Source organism: Scaptodrosophila lebanonensis, unplaced genomic scaffold, assembly GCF_003285725.1.
Source record: "Scaptodrosophila lebanonensis strain 11010-0011.00,11010-0021.00 unplaced genomic scaffold, SlebRS2 tig00000110-arrow-arrow-pilon, whole genome shotgun sequence".
In the NCBI taxonomy this organism is placed as follows: domain Eukaryota; kingdom Metazoa; phylum Arthropoda; class Insecta; order Diptera; family Drosophilidae; genus Scaptodrosophila; species Scaptodrosophila lebanonensis.
The window spans coordinates 2,583,651-2,607,678 of NW_022060573.1; the positions used below are offsets into that span (position 1 = coordinate 2,583,651).

Consider the following 24,028-nt stretch of genomic DNA (forward strand, 5'->3'; position numbering starts at 1 on the left):
AGGATCATCCGTTTAAAATAGGGACATATTTTATGTATTAGTTACAGTACAATGTAATTAAATGTCTAATTAGGGAATGAAAAGTCGTTGTCCGTAAAGAAAATGCAATCAGTGATAATAGACGGTGATTTTAAACATTCTTTGTGAAGTTTTGCCATCGCTATGAATTGTGGCATTTGTATACTCGTGACAAATCTTTGCACTAAATATCGCACATCGCTACTCAAAAGGGCACTTAAATATAATAAAATATTATTGTTTATGCCTAAGTGCGCTCCGTTTGTTAGGTGATGCTCTGATTAAATTTTGTACTGTTTGTGACAACTTCAAAACTGAATTTAACTGTGTTACAACTACACCATTACCACAATTTAGCAAGACAATATAATATAACTACAGGTTTAAAACTTACGCTTTGAAACGAAGTCACCTCACAATGCCGGATGATAAACTAATCAGTAACCAGTTAGCAAAAGGTGAGTAATTCAACAAACAAATAAAGCAATTAAATATAAAGAAGTAGAAGAATTACCTGGAAAGGAGTATGTCGAAGTATTGGGTTGCACAATTACAATTATTTTTAAACGTTTTTACATTGACATTGGTCGTCTGAGTTTAAATATATGTATGTACATATGTATGTACATACATAAGCAGGTCTGGACTTTGCAATTTTCTTTCATTTATTTTGTGTATATATGTATGTACATATATGTATTTATTTTTTGCAAGAGCTGAGACAGGAAATCCGCCTTGACATTGTTGTCGATTTACCAGCATTAAAAATTGCAAGCGATATAATAAAAACAGGGTACTTTAATTATTTCAAAATAAAACAAGTTGAGAAGCTAAAGTCGGGTATTCCGACTTTGAAATACTCTGTACATATGTGTAGTATAATTATGCGTATCTATGCGTGTATGTGTGTGCCTGTGCAGAGCAATAACAACAACAACAGCTGCGGTCACTGCTTGGTCATATATACATATATGGGTATAACTTTCTGTTAAATCGGCCTATCATTATAAATCTCGACACATTATCAGTAACGGGAGGTATTTTCCGAATTTCAATAAAAAATTCCAAGAATTAAAGGAGTTATGGATTGCATGGGAGAGGGGGGAGGGAATGAAATTCCAAAATACGCATTTTCTGCGTTACACATAAGGCATCTTGGACTAAAATTTTGTGTCCCTAGGTCTCATAGCCTCCGAGATATAGGGGATTACACGAATTGAAAATCGGGAAAACCCGCATAGGGGGGAAGTGAGGGGCAAATCAAAAAAATAAAACAAACTCGTATAGAGTACACACATAAGGCATCTTTGTGCAAAATGTTGTCTCTCTAGCTCTTATAGTCTCTGAGATCCAGGTGTTCATACGGACGGACAGACAGACAGGGCTAGATTGACTCGTCTTGTCACGCTGATGATGAATATATATACTTTGTGTAATATACTCTTGTACATTTCATATACAGAGTTTTGCTGCCCTTCCTTGCTAGTTTTGTAAAGAATATTAAAAATAATAATAATACAACAACAAAAAAGTCAAAAATCTGAAGTCGAGTGTCCCGACTTTGAAATACTCTGTAAATATGTTTAGAATAATTATAGAAATTTTAAAAATTAAGAAAATTAAAAAAAAAAATAGAACAAACTTGCGCAGCATACACACATAAGGCATCTTTGTGCATAATTTTGGTGTCTGTAGCTTTTATAGTCTCTGAGATCCGGGTGTTTATACGGACAGATAGACAGGGCTAGATCGACTCGTCTTCTCATGGTGATCAAGACTATCAGGGGTGCTACAGAAAACTCCGGTGGTTTCGGCTACAGTTGTTTTTCAAAACTCCCAAAAAATACGTCGGTGCCACAGAACTTCCAAGCCAGCTCTCAGCAATAGCTGACTGTCGACGCTCACATTTGACTGACTAATTCTGTAAAAATCCTGTAACGCACTCAGCTGAAAGCAACAGCTGACTGTCAACGATTACATTTGACTGACTAATTTTGTATAAATTCTGTATCGTACTATCTATATATGTATATAAAACAGTTTGTCCTAACTGACTGACTGACTGATTGGTGATCAACGCACAGCCCAAACGGTAAAAGCTAGGAAGCTGAAATTTGGACTCAAGTATCCTTTCATAGTGTAGGCTGGCGATAAGTAGGGATTTTGAAAAATTCGCTCCATAGGGGGGAAAACGAGCTCCAAAGTTTGTTTGAAAAATCTTCAGTTTTCCACCAATCAACTTTGAATTTGATTTTTATAATCTACTAGCAGGTCTTGCCCGTCTTTGCTGGGCTAAGTAAAATGTGCTTATAATTATAAGTTTATTTACTATATAATATTTTTCTTTCGACGCTCTCTAAAGTATTTTAAAGAGTTTATTTTCCAAATAGCAAATATAGTACAATAGGTACTATGTAATGTTATACGTACCTACATACATATGTATATATCAGCGTTACGCACCGGGCGGACTGCCAGTCCTGACTTAACTGTGTGCTTCCTCAGCACGTTGTATGTACGCACGGTCGAGTTATCCCCGAAAAGTCCGACGCGGGACATTTAACTTTGATTTATAAATCGGGACGTCCCGCCAAAATTGGAGCGTTCGGCAACGCTGATATGTACATACATTTAAATTTTTCATGCAGGCGTTATCCGCCTATATACATACATACTTATATGTATATATATTAAATTTTTTAATTCAACACTAATTTGTGTCTTCAATTCCAAATATGATTGTTGTGAATGTAAAAGGTGTGTTTCTGCTTTTGTAAATCGCATGAATACACTCACAAAATAGGCTTAACGGTAAATGACTCCTAGATTTGATCAGAATACATTTGTAGCGGTGTTAGCTAACACTAAAACGGTAAGTCGCTGTAAATATGCGATCAGCTGAGATGCTAGAGATGGGCATGTGCCGGATGCTCTATGTGCTAGGGCATCAAAACTATCGATAGTTAAATCCGTCGATACAATCAATAATTCCATCGAAGTTTGAATGCAATTAACAGACATAACAGACATAACATCTATAATAATTTATTGAGATCAATTAGAACAAATCATATACAAACATACATATGTACATCTGCCCGCAACGCGGTTTCTGCTTTACTATCGCTTACGCAGTCGATGCCTAGCGACGGTAACTGTAAACTTTTGGCATTTTGCCTTTGAAATTAACAGGCGTAAATGATCAAAACGAAAGAAGAAGCGCGAGCCAATGACTTGCAGTTGTTGTTTTTCGTTTTAAAAATTTGATTTAAAACCATAGAACATTATTTATTACAATGAAACAACAGTGCTCGATTGTCCAATGTACACATACATACGAATGTACATACATGCTATATATGTACGTACACAGGCATACATACATACATATGTATGTACATATGCATGCATGTTTCTCTTTACTTTTTCAACCGTACGTAGAGAGCCGCACACATCGACACGAACTGTTGCTTGCTCTGTGTCTGAGTGTGTGTATATGATGTCCCCAACTATTTGATATTTGCGTTCTTTGTAATTTGTTGTTGCTGCATAAAGTTACTAATGAAAACCCTAATGCCAAATGTACTAAACAAAGAAAAAATTACTTTTAAAAATGTTAAATAATTTTTAATTAATTAACATTTCTTGATCTGTCAGTGCAAGACGAATGAACATACATACATACATAGATTTGTACATATATATGTGTGTACATTCACACATTAGTGTCTCACATTTTGCTTTGGCTATTTCAATCGTTTGCACGCAACTGTGTGTGTGTGTGTGTGTGTGTATGTGATGTATACTTTGTAGTCCCCAACTATTTGATATTTTGTATTGTTTGTTCTGCCTGCATTTGTAAAATGCATATTTTGAAAATCCTTGAACGCAAAGTTGTAGATTTAGTTACGTAGATTACAGTCCCCAAATTTGAAATCGATTTGAAAAAATTTATAACACAAACTTTTGATTTGAAAAGGTGAATAAATATTAAAACCCCAATAATTCAAGCTCCACCACAAATTTTGATAATCCGAGTATACAGTTTTGTTTGTATTCTTTTATCTATATATATAAAACAGTTTGTCCTGACTGACTGACTGACTGATTGGTGATCAACGCACAGCCCAAACGGTAAAAGCTAGGAAGCTGAAATTTGGGCTCAAGTATCCTGTCATAGTGTAGGTGTGCACTAAGAAGGGATTTTGGAAAATTCGAGCTCCAAAGGGGGGAAAACTAACAACTAACTAAACAAAGTTTGTTTGCTTATTCTGCATTTTTTTCCCGATCACCTTTAATTGTGTGTTGTTTTTATAACCTATAAAAGAATACAAGAAAAACTGCATACTCTGTTTTTTGAAATTAGCTTTGGAGCTTTATTTACAAATATATCTACAAATTGGCATTCAACGATTTTTGAAATATATAAATATGTTTTTAACTTACCATATAACAACAATAAATAACAAAGAACGCAAAATATCAAACAGTTACGGACATAAACACACTTACACAGTGACACACTCAAAGACACAAACAGAGATGGGCAAAGTCAGTGCTTTTTATTGTTCGTGGGACATCGCTGCACTGCATGGACACGAGTGTCGTGTTTCATATTCCAATTTCGTGGGTGTTCGTGTTGACACAATAAAGCACGAAAAGACACGAACGTGAAAGTGCGATAGAAACAAAAACAACACGACCAAAATATAATTTAAAATTAGGATATACTCTAATTATTATTCCAGCTTCTTGCACAAAGTCTATCTTAAAACGTTGTGTTATGTATGTACATACATATGTATATGTATTTTATTGTTCAAAAAATCATGGGATTTGGGTGGAAAGCGCATATCTACAAAATAAAAATGTTAATGTTAGCCACATTTGCATAAAATAAATTAATATTTTCCTTAAAAGTAAAATATGTATTATGTACATATATATATCGGCACTTAAAATTGGACTACCATATACACATGTATCATAATTTAAATATCGACTTTCTCCTAATTATTCGATTTCGTTTTTTTTTAATGTCAATTAAGTGCTCGTGCTGTGACTGGTTGAAAAAAGTCGACACATGCCCATCTCTAGCATCTCAGCTATTCGCATATTCACAAGAGTGTTTATGCGCACACGTGCGGTAGTGCGAATCGGCAGGACGATTGTGGTCCCGACGAGTTAAGCTAAAGGACGCTTATTGTCCTTCTGTTGATCAAGGCGGGATCCTAGTAGTCCGGCTTGATGTTTGGGTGGACACTCGAGGCCCGTTTAATTAAAGGCACTTGTGGCCCTGCTGCTTCAAGGGACCCTCGTGGTCCAGTAGGTGCGCATAACACTGGTTGTCCTGGTTGCGCTTGAGTGAAACGACGCACAGTGGGGCCTTTGGACTTTTTTCGTTGCAAAAATCATATCTTCTGAACGGCTGAAGCAATTTTCGTCATTCAAATTTTGTTTGAAAGAAAAATTCTTAAGCTTTGAAAGCGCAAGTCATAGCGCATTGTGCTGTGATTTCTAGGAGCTGCGCAATGTGTGCTCAAAGTTGGATTTTGTTGCCAGTGCAATATTTGCCTAATCAAACTAATAAAAAACATTTAATGATACAATTATTTTCAGTTATGTTATATTTTTAGTTTTTAACAAATTAAAAATTGAACAAAAAATTGTTTAAATATTACAAATTTTTTTTTAATATAAAAATATTGAAAATTTTTTTTACATAAAAAAAAAGAAAATAAAATATTTTGTTAATATTTTATGATTACATTAATTTTTATTATAAAATACTGACAGCTGCAATTATTTACATATTTATTTATATAGTCCTTGTTCCTCGACTCTTGGGCTTCCTCTGACATTTCTCCAATTGGTCATGAAGTGTTACTTGCACTGACTGTTCCGTCACTATTGTGGGCTGAGGTACTGCCTCTTTCTTAGCCGATCCTATTTGTTTGTACCCAGGAAGAACATCAACATTATGCCGAATTAGGGAATGTCGCAATATTAAATATTTTTCCTTTGACAATCCCAAATCCATAAACAATGCCAAAGCCTCATCGGCACTGAACTGCTTTGGCAGTAAGTTTGGCGGAGTAGGAATGCTTTCCTTGATCCTTTTAAGTCGCACTGGGCTTGCGTCAGCAACCGCTTTTGTGATTTGCGATTTTATTTTTTCCTGATCCTTGGTGTATTTCATGGACAGCGCCTCCGACAAGTGATCCGTAGCTATGGCTTCTGTGACATCAACAAGCTTTCTTTTTCTTGTAAAATCCGAGCATTCTTCAATGAATTTCGTTGGTCTTCCTCTGGCTCGTCCAGTTGATGTAGAGGGTACATCGTCCATTGATGTATCCAAGTACGTAGTCGTTGATAGCCAGATTTCATATTTTAAATCAAATTTCTGCTTGCTATATCCTACGCTTATCCATTTCTGTTTGATTTTAGAATAAATTAATTTAAGCTTATTTCTCAACATTTTTTGCTGATCTGCACTTTCCAGAGCATCATACAGCTCTTTCAGAACAGCTTCTTCAAATTCCTTCTCATCATTGGAATTCCTAAATAGATGAAATAATGTTGCATTTTGCACAGCCATGTTAAAGAAAAATCACTTTTAAGGTATTTAAACGTAAATTATATTGAAAAATACTATTCACTGCTAGTTAGACACAACTGATTGCTTTTTAAGTCAAAATTCGACTATTACGCTGCACCAAAAATATTGGCAATATATACCATTTCTAAACGCATACCTAAGATAATAAACTAAAACCTCTTTTTGCCTGTTCAAATGCTTTAAAGCAAAGAAATTACAATTCATGAAAGGGTCAAAAAGATTGCAAGACCTTCACCTGATATTGTAAATTACACTACCTATAATAAATGTTATGCATAATTTTGGTTGCACAATATTAAATGTGGATCAAATAGAACCGCTTAGGTATATTTTTGTATCCATAATGCTAAATACAATGTTCCTAATAGCCGTTACAGCGAATCTACCTGCAATGCATTCTTCTTCTTATACCCGCGGCAGCGCCTTTTTCGCTGATTTTTTTCCGAAGTTGCGGCACTCTTTTTGCTCTGGTGCACACCGGCGGATCCGGGCGGATGAAAGTTTTATTGCGTTAGGTAAAAGAATATTTAAGGAACATATTTTGAAAATATGGGCGAGGTACTTTTGGGTACTTTTTTTATTTTCCATCAAAGTTGAAAAACACCCTAAAAAGAGGTAGTTTAAAAAATAACGTTTTCTAGATAACTACAAATACGAAAGACATAGTTTTTATTAAATAATGCATAAAATTAATTCATCTAGCAATACAAATCAAAACATCAATGATTCGTTTCATAACTTAGCTAATATTATACCTGAAAGATGAAGTATTTGCATCAAATTGAATTAATTGTTGCGAGCTTAAAAAAGGGTCGACTTTGAGTGCACATATGTCCTAATCTATAATTCCGATTTTTTTGAGAGTAAGATTTTCGTAATCTTTGCAAAAAAAACTATTAGACACGTTTATTCATTACTCCCAAAGCGTTCATGAAAATTTTGATTTTCGCAAGCTGTTTCGGCCTAAGGCACCACTGTGCGACGCAGGACGTTTGTAGTGACCAAGGATACCGGATGGCAATCCTTGGGAGCATGTAGTCAACGTGGTAGTCGGCGTGATAAAGATCAGCGGTTCCTGACCCAAAGTAACAGGCCGTTCGTTGATAATTTGCATACTGATTTTATTCTTACAAATCAGGGCTTACTTAGCCATGCTTAAAACTAGCTTATAACTATTTACATTTACTATTTCTATGTGTTGGCGGTTTTACAATAATGATGCCCAAGCATATATTTTGAGCTTAAGTATGCTGGTGTCAGCCCAATTTGGCTCATAAACTATGACCTGATTGTTGGTCTTATGCTGAGGTAGCAGAATAATATGTGTCTTATTCTTGCTTATTATTGCGCTTATGTTGGCTGGCCAGTGTCAATGCACCTGTAATTCGTGTGCGCTTGCAGACTATGGTGCCAATATTATCTATGCTAAAACAATATGGATGTACAGGTTTATGTGTACTTATACGGGTGCGCCATCTTTTATGTCGGTATGCAAACATTGAATATCCTTGAAAATAAACAACCGATTTTCAAGTATGAGATATTTTTATTTAATTTGGTTCTGTACAATTTCTTGAACTGAGGTTTTCAACACTGGTCTACTCAAGTCAATCGGTTCACTAATGACAAAGTTTTTCAATATCTACATACCGACATAAAAGATGGCGCACCCTGTATGTATGATATGTGTTGCCAAGCTGTTTTATTGATTGTCTGTTTGCGTCGCGTTAATGAGATATCATATACTCATTCAGGTCGCAGCAATGAGATTTACCGTTTTAGTGTTAAACTGTTTCGTCCGCTACCAACGCTACAAATGTATTCTGAAAAGTTCAGGAGTCCTTTAGGGTTAAGCTTATTCTGTGAATGTATTCTTGCGATTAACGAAAGCAGAAACACGCGTTTAACACTCACGTACATGTACACTTACGTGTTTGTGTGTGTCTCTGTATGTATTGCCTTTGCAATACAGTTGCAAATAAAAGACGACTTAACTAAAAAGGAGTTGGTACGGACGACACGTCGCGCTTTTATTGTTTCCAGATTTAGACTAAAGAATACAATTTTAAATTATAATAAGTTAAGCTTGCAGCGTCGCCGTCGCTGCCGCTGCTGCAGAGTCGCCGACGCCGCTCCCAAAACGCTGGGTCAGCAATTGCCAATAGTCAGTGGTTAACTACACGCCCTCTCGAAGACCGACCGCCCTCGTTCGTGTTTAAATTTTCCAACATCTTCGAGATCTTCAGGGAGTTTCGACGTTTGCTTATCAGCATATGGAGCCCGTAGATTCCAGCTCCCGTAGCGCAAGCCAACAGCAGTATGCCGAGGAAAATCGCCAATGTATTTCCGACTGGAACACTGTCGCGGCGTAGTCGTCGAGGTGATTACCGCGCTACGATCGTTTATGATTCAAGGTGACTCGGCTGTGTTTGGCAATGGGCCGGACCTCCTGCATGGAGGCCTTGTGCGCAGCTACTGCCCTTGGACCGCTTGCAGAATGCGGCAGTCGCTATGTGGGAGCAGTTCGCCACGGCCTGCATCTGTCCATCGCAATCAGCCACCAGATTGTAGTGGCGTTGAAGTACAGAACCATTATGGGCGACTGGGAAAATGGTTATCTTCTGCATTGCTTGTTTATTATAGGGAACTCGATTATAAAACTTATCACATTATTCTTACGTTCTGTTATAGGGGTCCCTGTGATTTGGTCAGTGAGAATATTTATGAGATCAGAGTGATATATTATTGTTGTGTTTATTACATTTATCTTTTCCAAGGTCAAAGTAAACATAAGGTTTCCTATGTATTTCAAATAGGTAGCCGGTATCGGCCTGCTTATCCTTAGAGAAATTAAGAATTCTGTTCACAGTGTCGGTCAGTTGGTTAATCTTTCCTTGCATGTTAGAATTTATAGAAATTTGTCTATTACTTGCAGTTACCAGCTGCATCTGCGTTCGTTCTGTTTTCCTAAAGTTGTCCGTGTCCGGCGTGCCCGGTACCTCCTTAAGAGCTGTTTCCAAGAAGTCAAGGCTTCTTACACTGCGATGGTGTACATCGAGAGCAGACAACATGTCCAGTGTCAATCTCCAGCAATCTCCTCACGTAAGACTGCGGAAACATTCTCGTCAGCTTCATTGTCTCTTCAGTCATTGTCCTATAGTCCGTGAGGTTGGTTGTGTGACGTAAGTATCCGTAACTGTCCCAAAGTATGATGTCCCCGTCCATTATCGGTATATAGTCCGCGTGCAAGTAGTCCGTCACCCGTGCCGTTGTCATAATAATAAACGTAATCCTAAAATGTAAAAATTACTATTACTAAAAGAGTAATGCAAAAAATCAGAAGTAATGAAACAAATTCAACGGAGGTTGTCCTTGTGGACCACCCTCCCCTCAATGAGTACCGTTGTCCTCAAGTCCGCTTCAACCCTTTTTTCAACACACAAAGACGATAACTTGTTGCTTAGTCTGTCTGTTGTCTCGCTCCCGATTAGCTCTGGCGTTCTGCTGGATTTGAGCCCTTTCTATCCTACCCTTAACCTCACTGGTGCATTCGGGCGGAGAGTTAAGTAAGATGTCTTTAGGCTTTCTCTCAACCACTGAGTGAATGGATCTGTTACATTCAATAGTAGCCTGCAGGACGAGGTCGACGGTGTCAACTATACTATACCCCTTTGGAGCTTTAAGCACCTGGCAATTTCCAGAAGAGTGCTGTGAAAGCGCTCTACCTGACCATTAGACGTAATGTGTAAGGGAGGCGCATTCACTACGCTTACGCCGTAATTTTTCAATAGTAGAGACCTAATGGTCTCTGACTTGAATGCGAGCTCATTGTCGCAATACACCTGTTTAGCCGAAGGGAAAACATTCATTAAGACCAGCAGAGGTGGTCTCGTGTCTTCTATCGTTCGAGACGCGATATGCTGGACCACCGCAAACTTCGAGAATTTGTCAACGCAAGTAAGAAAATAACTTTTGGCCATGGAGAAGATGTCAATGTGTAACATCTCCAGTTCGTGAGGGAAGTGGCGTCTGGCCAAGTTCCTGTTTTTTCGGGTATCTCTCGTACTTAGCTTTTGTGCAAATTCTACAAGTGAGTACTACCACATTGGCCAATTTCGTCATTTTAGGAAAATAGTATTCCGTCATGACCTGCTTCACGATTCGTGTTCCTTAAAAATGATTACTCTTCTTCTATTGAACACGTCGGCCACGAAATTTTTGCAGAACCAAAACTTCGTAGTTGGAAAGGCCCTTACCAGCTCATGCTGAAAACTAGCCAAGACTAAGAGAGTACAGTGAAACGCATTAGCCACGTTTAGGTTAATTATGGCCTTTATTGTTTCAATGAGGGCGACCCTATCGGTAAAGTTTATCAAATGGCGAGTTTTTTCGCGAAAAGTATAAAATTCCTCTTTAGAGGAAAGTGTGTGTGTGTTGACTCTATGGTATTAGTCAAGGACAATTCACTGTGAATCGTAGCCGCGTCTTCTGGTTCTGGCTCCTCACAAACTCCCTGCAGGGTGTTCACGTTTTGACCGACGGCGCGTCAGCCACATGATTCTCCTTGCCCCTATCTCGTTAATGCGCGCTTTCCAGCGCTTTATTTTCGCATTCGGATTACTCTCGGATACCGAGAATGTGAGAGACTGGTGGTCAGTATAAATATTGATATCCCTAACCCCGTAAAGGAAGTGCCGCAATTTACCCAACGCGCATACGATGGCAAGCAACTCCCGCTCGTTGGTAGCGTACTTCGCTTCCCTATCTTTAAAGGACCGGGAAATCATAGTTATAGGACGGCCATTTTGCGACAAGACAGCACCTATGCCGTAGGCTGCAGCGTCTGTGGTCAAGTCAAATGGTTTTTTATAGTCCTATGGAACGCGTTGTGCTGAGCATCGTTAAACTTCACCGGCACCTTTCTAGATCTATACTTGCTAATAGATCCGTTTTTCCCCTTAAGGATGTCAGAGATTGGTTTCACTATCGCTGCGAAATCCTCGATAAAGCAGCGGTAATAGCTTTCCAATCCCAAAAAAGGACTTACTTTAAATACGCATGTTCGCGCTCAAAAGGCTTTTTAACACTCAGTCAACATGTCTGACATGATCCGACTCATTTTCCGAAAATGCTCGCTACATTCTCCAAGCCAAAGGGAGGCCGACAAAACTCGTACTTTCCACCATTAATCGAAAAGGCCGTCTTATCACGATCATGCTCTGCCAGAGTAATCTGGTGATAACCTGATTTCAGCTCCAGCGTCGTGAAGTATTTGGCTTTACCCAGATTGGCCAGTATCATTGCGATACTTGGCATTGGGTACTTGTCAGCAACAGTTTTGAGGTTGAGCTTCTTAAAGTCTATTACTAGACGCTTATTCCTATTGCCCAACTCATCTGTTCCCTTTATTGTTCCCCGGATTGTTGTACAGAGATTTCGACTTTCTGATTATGCCATTTTTAAGTAGTTGATTGACTTCAGAAAAGACAAAATCCTCAACACCCCCAGGATAGGGGTATAGCTTTGAGTAGACCACATTTTAATCGATCGTAGTGCCGTCGGCAGATCCGCACGGTACGCCGCAAACAGCACGTCGGTCAGGCTGCTTTTCAATACCTGCTGCCAGATTATCGTCATAGGACATATGACCCTTCTTCGTGAGGAACGTGACCTTTTTTTCAACTTCATCATAGTACTGCAAAATGGACATGCCACCCTGCCTAAACGTACCCATTTCCTGTTAAATCACATGGATAGGCCGCTTGTCGTTGTTGCCAGTCGAACAACTACAATAGAATGATTTTAAATCAATATGGAATTTTTGCTTGCCTGTATGTGCAGTACAATGTTGAGCCATGCAGAAACAACAATTACAGATACGGGCAGAGCATAGGCAGAGATCACACTTATGGCTATCACTTCTTTTACAATTGTAGTTCAATTATAACTTAACATTCAGCACTAACCAGATGTATTCATTAAATTTAAGTAAAAAATTTAAAGGGAGTAATGAATAATAGTGGGTAAAAAAAAAGTGCTCGTCCTTTCACTGACATGGGAGAATCTGGTTACCAGGTTTTGTTATTCTAGCTCTTCTACTTTCTGTCATCCTTGCGTTCATAAGGACAGATGGACATAGTTATATCGACCTTCTGGATCCTACCCTCCTTCTGTATGTTACATAAATTTGTATTAAGCAAAATTTTCTTTAATAAATTATTCCTTCTTTGGGATTCGAGCTAACGTAAAGAGTGTTCTTCGGCACCTGAGCCAATCTTATATTTACAAAATCCTTCGTCAGCTAACTGCTTCCATCAACACCATTTGCAATGCAAAACCTTCACTTAAGATTACTCAATTACCTCTATTTCTCTCCCTCTATTTTTATTTTTAGAAACGAGGTTCTTAGAAATCACGAATCGAGTTTTAGCGCAACTTTGATGCCACAGTTCCGATGCTTTGGATTGATGGATTTCGACTCCTATATGCTGCTCCCAATTGTGCAAAAACGCATCGAAAATTTTGGCAGGTCATACTTTCAAATCAATACTTTTGTTGTCAGCCGCTGTAATATTTTAGAAAGTGTCTATCGATAGACTTATTAGAAATGTTATATTACAGTCTATACGTCGTAAAGAATAGTTTAAAATGTAAGAGATGGAAGGCAGAACATCCTATTAGAAATGTAAAAGTATAACGCAACGTAAAAACTGACTGCAACACTTCAACCAGTGTTCTTAGTGGGTTGGCCCACTTCATTTATTTGTTTAATATAGAAATTAAATTTGTTTTAAATCGTATTTTAATTTTTTTGGAATATAAGAGTTGGGCCCGCTTGACTATAGCAATCCATTCCTGTTTTAGCTTTGTTTATGGAGTTGGTTTTTGATGTATACCATTTGAACTCAAAAACTATCCTCTACTGTACCGAAAGTTAACACTCGGTTGAATTATGTCAATTGTAGATGAACAGAAACCCATTGATCAGTATCACACACAATAAGATTTTTGCTAAACAATACGAGCAATGACTGTTCTCTTTTATTAACGTCCATCATTACACTTCTTCTTTGACGGGCAATGAGAGATCTGATACTGTTAAATGTACATGAAATGTACATGAGTATATTAGGTTTGCGGGTGGCAAAATGTGTGTCTGTGTGTCTGTCCATATGAACTACTGGATCTCAAAGACTAAAAGAGATAGAAAAACATAATTTTGCACAAAAATGCCTTATGTGTGTACGCAAATTTGTTTATTTTTTATAGACCCCCTATTGGGGAAGCGCTGTTCGTATAATCATTTATGTATGTCTCTGAGACTAGAGGAGCTAGAGACACAAAATTAGTCCAAGATGTATTGCGGAATTTCCCTCCCAGACCCTCTCCACCGCTGAAAGTGATTTTCCAAACCTCGTAATTTTTGGAATTTTTGACTCAAATTTGGCGAATACCTCCAGTTAGTGATTTGCATCCGTATGCTATGATTCATCATGATTAGTCAATTTGAAAAGAAGTTATAGCTATGTATGTGTGTAATATCTTCCTTTGTTGGTATACTTGGCACAAACAATCCATATACAATTATCTACTTTTGTTTCAAATTTCTTCCAAATCGATTTATTCTAATAAAAGTTATTAGCGAAACAATTTCACTACAGCACTAAGCCCACAAACTGCAGCACAGTGGTTCCGCCCATTGGCCAAAATTCAAAAAGTGCATGCGAAAAAAATTGACAAACAGTAAAAAAAACTGTGTAAAATGTCCAAATTTTTCCAGTGTAAACCGGTTTTTTCTAGAATCCTAACGGGACTTTCTAAAAATAGCATTGAAGATGTGAACACGTGTTCATATTTAAAGCGCAGGTGCATGCTGGGAGAGTTTTTCATAACAAGAGCGAACTTTAAAGTGCCCAGTTTATTAATTACGTTTCCGAATTTAAGTTAGTTTTAATGGATTTCAAAGTTAAAGATATTTATTTTAAATTCGTAATTTAAGAAAAATGTCTTGTGTTTAAATTTCATGATTTAGTAGACCCTACACAACGCACAAACCTTGAAAAAAAAGACGGCGTTAGTATATTGTTGTGATTATGCACACCTCTGCAAGTTTATGCAGCTAACCTAAACGGTTTTATTATCTGGACACAAATACACAGAATAAGATTGAAATGGGGGAATCGGGGGGGAACATAACTAAAAGTTTAAGGAAATATAATAAAGACGTTGTGCGTCTTTTCAAGGTTTGTGCGTTGTGTGTGTTTACGTTTTTCGTGTTTTTGTGTACTTATTAAGTTAAAATTATAGTTTCTAATGCTTTTTTTACAATTTGGTTTTAAGAGGCGACTCTTATCAGTGTGTCTTTACACGATTACACATTTTCTCTCGTTGATGCACAAAAATGGGTACCAATGTAGAAAAATTACAGAAGGCGATCGACCATGTGCAAAGCAATATTGAAGATATCGGCTATGTACCCGAGATGAGCGAGCTGACGAAGTGTATCGGATACATATGTAAAAAAAATGGCAGCATTTTGGATTCAGTATAAACGTAAGAAAGCAAGCATACTTCAAAAAAACTCTAATTGGCTAAATGCAAAGGAAAATATTACAATAAAACGCATGGAGAGTATACCTCAAAGAATGGGTAAAAGTGCAAAGCGTGGACGTACCTCAGTAAAATTGATATATGTGCAACTGGTTTTTTTAAGTTTCTTAGGAACTCCTTTTTACTTTTATTTTTTTTATATAGGTAATAGATATTGATATATATATATATACTTATAGTTTTAGTTTTTTTAGTACTCTTTTTTTTAGTTGTTATACGGCCTATTGCAACCGCCAGGACATGGATTAGCCAACTTTTGAAGGACGATTATGTCAATTTTTGGCCATTCCTAGACAATGGCCCCTCTTACATTTTTTAAAGGGTAAATTGTATTCCACACCTAAGAACTTTGCCTTATAGGAGGCCCTAAAGGTCCTCAATTGGATTTAAAACTGGAATTTTTGCAGGACAATACATTAAGGGGATATTTTTTGTCTAGAAAAACATCATGCTATACCGTGCAACATATATTGGGGCGTTATTCTGCTGAAATTTCAAATCCTCTCTGTGGTTTATGAACCTTGGCGTCATATTGGAGACCCATTTCCTTTCTCCAATTTTTTTGCAAATGTAGCCCAGTTATATGCATTGTTAATACTGCCCTAATTTGGGCGCAGCTCATTACTTTGGTGGTTGCCAAAGCTCGAATACGCCGGTAATTGCGGTCACAAACTTTGGGAACTGCCCTTTTCCGGTGGTTTTGAGGATATTTTCGAGGATATTTTAAAACGTTTGAGACGGTATTCTGATGCTTGTTTATTGCTTTAGCAATAACACAGACTTTTATTCCATAATCAGCCATAGTTTTAGTAATTTATTATTTTAAATTTTAAATAATTATTAATTTGAAGTTTGCCAAAACACAACGATACGGCTTTTAATAAACCTCCAATAAACGTTCTTAACAATTCAATTTTTTTTCTGGAGATATTAAGTGTGGTTCAGACTTAAAATGCAAAAGGATAAAATGCACATTTATGAATTTGCTATGAAATGCATGACCTGGGATTCTTTTAAATGCTAACGGTACTTGAGATTAAGAGCTGATAAGAAACGAATGTATGAGAAAGCAACACAAAGTAAAGGAGAAAAAAATTGTATACACAAAACATTAAAACATCTATTAAAATAACGGTAATATCAAAAACAAATTTTGCACATATATTAATTTTACTGATGTACGAAAGGTGATTTTAGTGAGTCTTCCAATAGAACAAAGCGACGAAGAACTGCAGAGCTGTCAAAAAGCGACGAATCTGCTGCTTCTGTTTTACGGTTGTTAAAAGTTGCTAAAAGCGAATGCATCCAGCTACCCCGATAAAATCAGTGTGAGTGAATCACAAGCTGAAGTCGAGCTGCAGAGCTCGGCTCCGCGGATTATAAAACTTCAGCTTGATGTTCTTGACAACATTGCAGGTGATTTCGGTGAAAACCTAGTTCTAATTGGAAATGGGGATTTGACGGAAGCTCCGGACATTCAGAATATAAGCAGAAAGTCGTCAATAATGATAAAAATGATTCCATTCTTTTTGTGCCAGTGCAACTTTTAACAATAGCAGATGATCCTAAGCACCGAATTTCGAAGAATCCGCGACCTTCACCGACCTCTAAAATTTCAATTTAAAAAAGTGCTCAGTTAGCTGTAAATGAAGAGAAATATTGTTTGCAGTTAACTATGGGGGAATGTCAAAATCTGTAGTTCTCTTTATAAAACATCATCTTCTTAGTGCAACATATGTGAAGCAAAGCCAACAGAGATTAACAATTTTGAAAAATGCTTGACAAAGAGTTTGGATTATCGCCACTACATTCATATATTCGATTTTTTGAATATTTTTTGCATGTCTCATACAGACTAGATCTAAAAAGTTGGCGAATTAATACCGCAGAAGGCAAAGAAGCCCTGTTGCACAGGAAAGCCAAAATACAAAAAGATTTTCGTATAAAAATTGGTTTTTTGGTGGACAAACCCAGAAGTGGCACTTCAAATGATGGCAATACGGCCGGAGTATTTTTCAATAACCCGAAAAAGACAGCTGAAATAACAGGAATTGATGAAAATGTTATAACTCGGTGTGCAACATTGCTACAATGTATGGCATCTGGTTACAAGATAAATGTAGACAAATTTGGCGTTTTTGCACTTGACACTGCTAATGAACTTATACATTTATATCCCTGGTACTATCTACCACCCTCACTACACAATGTTTTGGTTCATACTCCGGATATTATAAATTATGCACTTTTGCCAATCGGGGAGTTATCTGAAGAAGCTGCAGAGTCAAAAAATAAGGACATTATACTGTTCAGAAGCCAGCACACTCGAAAGATCTTACGCATTGCAACAAATACGGATTTGATAAATTGATTGCTTCTAAGCTCAGATCCATTTCTTTCTGGCCAAAGAAAATATACAAAAAAAACATTATTATTAAAATCAGCATATGATATATTAGATGAAATAAATATATAATAACATGTCATTATATTTTTTTAAGTTTTTGTGTTTTTTTTTTTTATATACAAGTATATTAATATATTCATCAAATTATTAACTTTATGGGCGTACTGAGAAGAAACCACGCCCCTTTTCCTCAAAATATTAATTCTAATGTTATTAAAATAAAATAAAAAAGTTTAACAACGAAAATTACAATGTTCTTTAAATTTGGCCAAAACGTTCCGGTAGGAGCTATAGGATATAGATGCCCGATATGGCCAATTTTTCATTTTAAGTTCAAAATATTTTTCCAGAATTTTGGTAAAAGTTTCATAACGAAGTATTTATGACCGCCTTCCTATGTAAGCGGAACCACTGTGTACAGCATCAAGTTCGCTCTTCCTCCTTTTGCTTCTGCTAGGAACGCATACAACCCAGTGTCGGAAGTTTGTCTGGGTACAGGATATTCCGTAAATTGGCCAAAGTGTAGAGATTTAAACGAACCGATAGAGTTTCGGTTTTAATTTAATTGGAACAGATTTATGTGAGACCTCTAATATATATTTTTCATTTTTTTTCACACAGCCAAACGCATGGATATAAATGGGCAAAATTTGCGCAATCCCGATTGATAATATAAACAGTTTTAGCATAGCTTAATTAATTAATGACATTTTTTTAAACAAGTGGTGAAGCTAAAGTCGGATCTCCCGACTTTGAAATACTCTGCAACGAGTACTACCCTTCCGGTCATACTCGAATATTTACCCATAGCCGGTATGATTGGGCTTCTCTACTTGTTTTTTTATTGACTTTTTCTAGTCCTTCCACACCTTTAAATTAATATGCGTTAATTACAGAAATATGAATTGCTGTATGTGGATGATTTTCTTACTCGTCGCCATTTTTCTTACACGGAGAGCCATTTGCATTTAAATTAGCTATAAGCGCCTCCCAAGATGCGGCGACAGCCACCCTATCCCCGCGCGTATATCCTTTCGTAATATCGGGGTGTGCTTCCATAAACTGCACTAAGATTGAGTCTTGTTCAGGCGATCTGTATTTCCCCTGCAAAAAAATAGCATTTGTAATTGAATTCAGAAATTACAAAAATGTACTTACATGTTTCGGTGCTCCGTATTGTATATTTTAAATGACAGTCTTATTACCAATCACAATTTAGTTAGCAAACAAACATGCCCACTCGACGGCGTACACTTTTCTAATATTTTGTTTAATTAAAAGACATTTATATGGTACTTATTCGAAACAAGAATTGAGAATCGCGTCAAATATATATTTTATATTTGAGTTTCGGTTGACCCACAAAATAAGACTTAATTCAGCAAAATGTGATGTTCGAAAAATGTAATTTTATATTATGGCCAAGTTGGCATCTCTATAGTTCGATTGTTTTGAAAGCTGTGTGTCACTGCTAGTGTTTCAAGTATACATTTAGTAATTTGCTAATTTAATAATATTTACATAGCATATGCAAAATATTTTTAGAAAAACTATAAGGTTTATATTCCAATGATTATTTTTATTTGGAAAAATGTCTTTGTTAGTGTTTATAATCAAAATTCCTGGCAAAACAGACGAGATTTGAAAACTCTGTGGCACCGAGATTTGGTTTTCGGGCGAAATTGGGGAGAAAGAGATTTTTGTGGCACCCCTAATAGGGTATAAGATAAAGGTGATTATATGAACGGTGTTTCCGAAAATTTCCTATTAGGGGGGAAGTAGGGGGTGTATCAAAAAAATAACATAAACAAAAGTTGCCGGTTTCACTGTGTATATACGTCCATATGTGGACATTTCCAAAGAAATGTCAACCGCAGCCAAAAAACTTAAAGTCTATAAAAGTATGATATCTTAACGTATATTTTATCTATCAAATTTAATTAATGTATTCCAATTTTTCATTATTCATAACACATTTAGAAAAATTCAAATGCAAAGTCGAACAACTGCAAAGGTTCTGTTTTGAACATTTATGTTGCACGATTTGTTTTACTTACAAACACAGTTTTTTACTTGTATTGCAAATAATATTTAAAAAATGTTGTCGAAAAATAATCAGCGCTTCGCTCTTGGTACATTTTTATTTGGTACATTTTTATTTGGTACATTTTTATTTGGTACATTTTATTTTTATAAAAAAAAAAAAATTGCGAAATCTTTTTTTACTGACATTATTAAACAAATTCGATGTATAGGGAGCCATTGAGCATTGAGTATAAAAACAATTAGCGAAATCGGTTCAGCTGCTCTAGAGATTTGCGCTTAGTAACACATTCAGTGATTCATTATACTCTGTACATGAAATGTACATAAGTATATTAGGTTTGCGGGTGCTGAAAAATGTAACAGGCAGAAGGAGGCGTGGCAAACCCCACAAAGTATATATATATTCTTGATCAGCATGACGAGACGAGTCGATCTAGCCCTGTCTGTCTGTCTGTCCGTCCGTATGAACACCTGGATCTCAGAGACTATAAGAGATAGAGACACCAAATTTTGCACAAAGATGCATTATGTGTGTATTCTATACGAGTTTGTTTTATTTTTTTTTTTAATTCCCCCCCCCCCCCCCCCACTTCCCCCCCTATGGGGATTTTCCCGATTTTCCATTCGTATAATCGCCTATATCTCGGAGACTATAAGACCTAGAAACATCAATACGCAATTCGTTTAAGTTTAATTCCCGTAATGCTTGGAATTTCGAACTTAAACTTGGCAAATACCTTCAGTTAGTTATTATGTATCCGTACGCCAAGTTTTACCATGATAGACCGATTTAACAAGAAGTTATAGCAATGAATATATTTGCTGCTGCAGCGCTGCTCAAGCGCTGCCCGCGGCTGTTGTTGATGTTGCTGTTTGGTTGACTGTGCAATTATACATCATTTACGTGAGTTCGAATACCGAGAAAGGTAAAATCGATCAAAAATTTGTTGTTTGTCATTTTCTTAATTTTTTTTATTTTCTCTAATTATTGTAAACATTTGTACAGAGTTTTTCAAAGTCGGGACACCCGACTTTAGCTTTTTTTACTTGTTTTTATATTATAGAAGATAGATAAAAACAAAATTTAATGTTGCACTATGGTTCAAATAACAATAACAAATATATATCTTTGTTTTAAATTTCATCTAAACAATTTCACTCCAGTACTACAACAAAAAACTGCAGCATCAAGTTCGCCCTTCTTTTTTTCAGCTACGGGCGCATTTAACTCAGTGCAGGAAGTTTGGCTGGGTACAGGCTCAATTATAGCGTTTTCAATCAAGACCCAAAATGACCATCAATTTCAACTATTATATTAGAATCAAACAAATTCGAGTGTTTTTTAATCTTTTTAGAGTTCGATTACAACTTGGCATGTGCTTTTTAATATAATTGGCGGCGGCTTTTGTTTTTTCCGATATCAACATATTATTATATTCATCTAAGATTCTTATATTCATTTTCTGCATTGTATACTGCTTAAGTACGTCTTCTGCTTATTTGTTGTTGCTCCAAATGTCAAAAATTTCTGCGTGCCCAAACACTAGTTTTGCTTCAATGAACGCAATTTTTTCTTGAAAAGGTGCAAAATCGTGCAAAAAGTGTTATTATCACTATAAAATATAATCTTCAGCGACAAATTTGGAGGTTTCAGTTTTCCTCAGCAATTGTCAGCTTGGTAGTTCTACTCCATAAAACACATAAAAATGCATAAGAAAAACTCGAAAAAAGACTCACACAACAACAAAGAAACTCAACAACAAACGCTATTGTACGCTATTGTTGATAACAATAAAATGATATCAATTATTTTTCTTCCAACCCTCGTACTCATTTACCAACAAAAATATATACATAATATTTGTGGAATTTATTTAGATTTAAATAGTCTAAGGGGACTTTATTCCATACTCAAAGGATTTTTTTTTATAAAATATATAAATTTAAAATAATCTGGATTATACGACTATTGCACAGAAAAGTTGAACTTTGTGATTCCGCAAGCGTCACTATTTCAATACATTTGTTTTCTATTTCGTATTTTGTACCTTTGTATTAAGGTTCATCTGGCTTAGCAACGTCTACTCATTAATATAAAAAAAAAAAAACAAATATGTAAGTATATTTGTATGCATGAACGTCAAAACAGCTCTGATATTTATGATGTTGTTGGCTCCGTAAATTTTAGCGAAGTGTCGTTGAAATTTGATTCAAACGCGTCTCACGCCTGTTTTCGAACGGTCACTAGTCCCAATTGACAGCTGCTGACCACTTGTTGCTTTCATTTTTAAACACAGCTCGAATGTTTTATAATATGATGACGAAGCTTTTACATAATCGATGTACTTTAAAATTATGAAAATTAGCCTATAACTAAATGTAAGCTAAGTCGCCCAATTTCAATGTAGATCTTTCAAACTTGTGCTAATCGATAATGTTTAAATAATGGATATACAGAATTAAATTGAATGTGTCAACTCGTGATACTAAGTGTTGGTTTAGCTTTTAATCACTTAATCTACATAGGAATAAGAGCTTGCAGGCCTGCTTGGCTTCTACAATTACCAAAAATTTTTTATGACAAACAAAAAGTCATTTGTCGGTGGTCCAAAAGCCGCGACTATTATTAAGAGCACAGAAACTTTCATATACGGCTCGAGCCATAAATCAACGGTTATGAAGTCTTCAAATGATAAACCAAATATCTCTAAATACGACGAATCACCTCTAAGACCAACTATTCAGACTGACGCATTAATGAGTAAGTGCCGAAAATTTATTTTATACATGATTTTATGATTTTGTGGTTTTCTTTGAAATAAAAAGAAGATATATGTATCGTCTACATGTAAAACAAAAACATATAAACTGATATTTGCTATTATAAGCATAGTGTTCCTCTTGTCGTGTTTATATACATATGTGTATACATACATATATGCATATATGTGTATGAAAATGTTTACATCAGCATTGTTTCCAATTTAAGGGGTCGACCTTATAAGATAATTTCCAGTTCTGATAACCTATCCGTTTGAAGTGTAGATAAGAGGTTTGTAAATAGAAACTATGATGCAGACGTTAGTAGGAAATATAATTTTCATTCTTATTATAAAGACTAACCGAAACCCTCAAATACAAGAACAAACAAGTAAAAAGCAAAAGTCGGGTGTCCCGACTTTGAAATACTCTGTACATATGCTTAAAATAATTATAGAAATTAAAAAAATTAAGAAATTAAAATACACAATTTCTGCGTATTCACATAATTCATTCCTAGGTCTTCTAGTCTCCGAGATATAGGCGATTATACGAATGGAAAATCGGGAAGTGGGGGGGGGGGGGGGGGGGGAATAAAAAAAATAAAACAAACTCGTATAGCGTACACACATAAGGCACCTTTGTGCAAAATTTGGTGTCTCTATCTCTTCTAGTCTCTGAGATCCAGGTGTTCCTACGGACTGACAGACAGACAGACAGGGCTAGATCGACTCGTCTTGTCATGCTGATCAAGAATATATATACTTTGTGGGGTCTGACACGCCTCCTTCTGCCTGTTACATTTTTCAGCTCCCGCAAACCTAATATACTTCTGTACATTCATGTACAGAGTATAAAAAGTGGAAAAGCTAAGGCCTAGTGTAGATGTAAATGTATGCTGTTAAAACTGTAAATAAACACGTCTTCTATGTATGTATTAAATAAATTTATATACCCTATACCCGTAAGGTAAAAAGGGTATATTAGGTTTCTGCAAAGTATGTAACATGCAGAAGGAAGCATCTCCGACCCCATAAAGTATATATATTCTTGATCAGCATGACGACAGATTTGATTTTCCCTCCCCTCTTCTCGCTAGAGAATTTTTCTTTTTTCTTCTTATTTTTGTTTCAGCTAACGGCGCATATAACTCAGTGACGGAAGTTTGCCTGGATACAGGGTACTCCACTCTCGGGCTTGCTCGACTGGAGCGTTCTCTCTTGTTTTTAATTGAATTAATTATTTCAATTTTTTTAAATAATTTAATTTTTTTAATTTTCCTTTTTGTGGAGAAAGGAAGCTAGAGTCGTGCGAACTCAACTCTTAATTACCCTGTGCCCACTCCCTTAAAAAAATAAAATTAACACTAAAATTTAGGTGGAGTAGCTAAATCGGGTGTCCCGACTTTACATATGTTTAGAATAATTATAGAAATACGAACGCCGTTACGAAAAACCCCCATTATCGGGGGAGTGGGTGGGTAAATCAAAAAATAAAACATATTCATATAGCGTACATACATAAGATATCTTTGTGCAAAATTTGGTGCCTCTATCTCGGACGGACAG

General features: G+C 36.2%; 1 protein-coding gene across 4 annotated transcripts in view; it reads left to right on the forward strand.

Annotated features, from left to right (window-relative positions):
* The first annotated feature begins 296 nt into the window (after positions 1-296).
* The window catches only part of LOC115628188 (pantothenate kinase 3), a 71,550-nt gene continuing 47,818 nt past the window's right edge, over positions 297-24,028 (forward strand). For 2 of the 4 annotated variants that reach the window (XM_030524176.1, XM_030524175.1), the window contains exon 1: positions 22,191-22,461. In XM_030524176.1, the coding sequence (XP_030380036.1) occupies positions 22,278-22,461 (184 nt within the window). In that variant the 5' untranslated portion in view covers positions 22,191-22,277. Of the gene's footprint in view, positions 477-22,190; positions 22,462-24,028 lie in introns of those variants that run through there. The other 2 variants (XM_030524180.1, XM_030524174.1) reach the window with 2 other exon arrangements.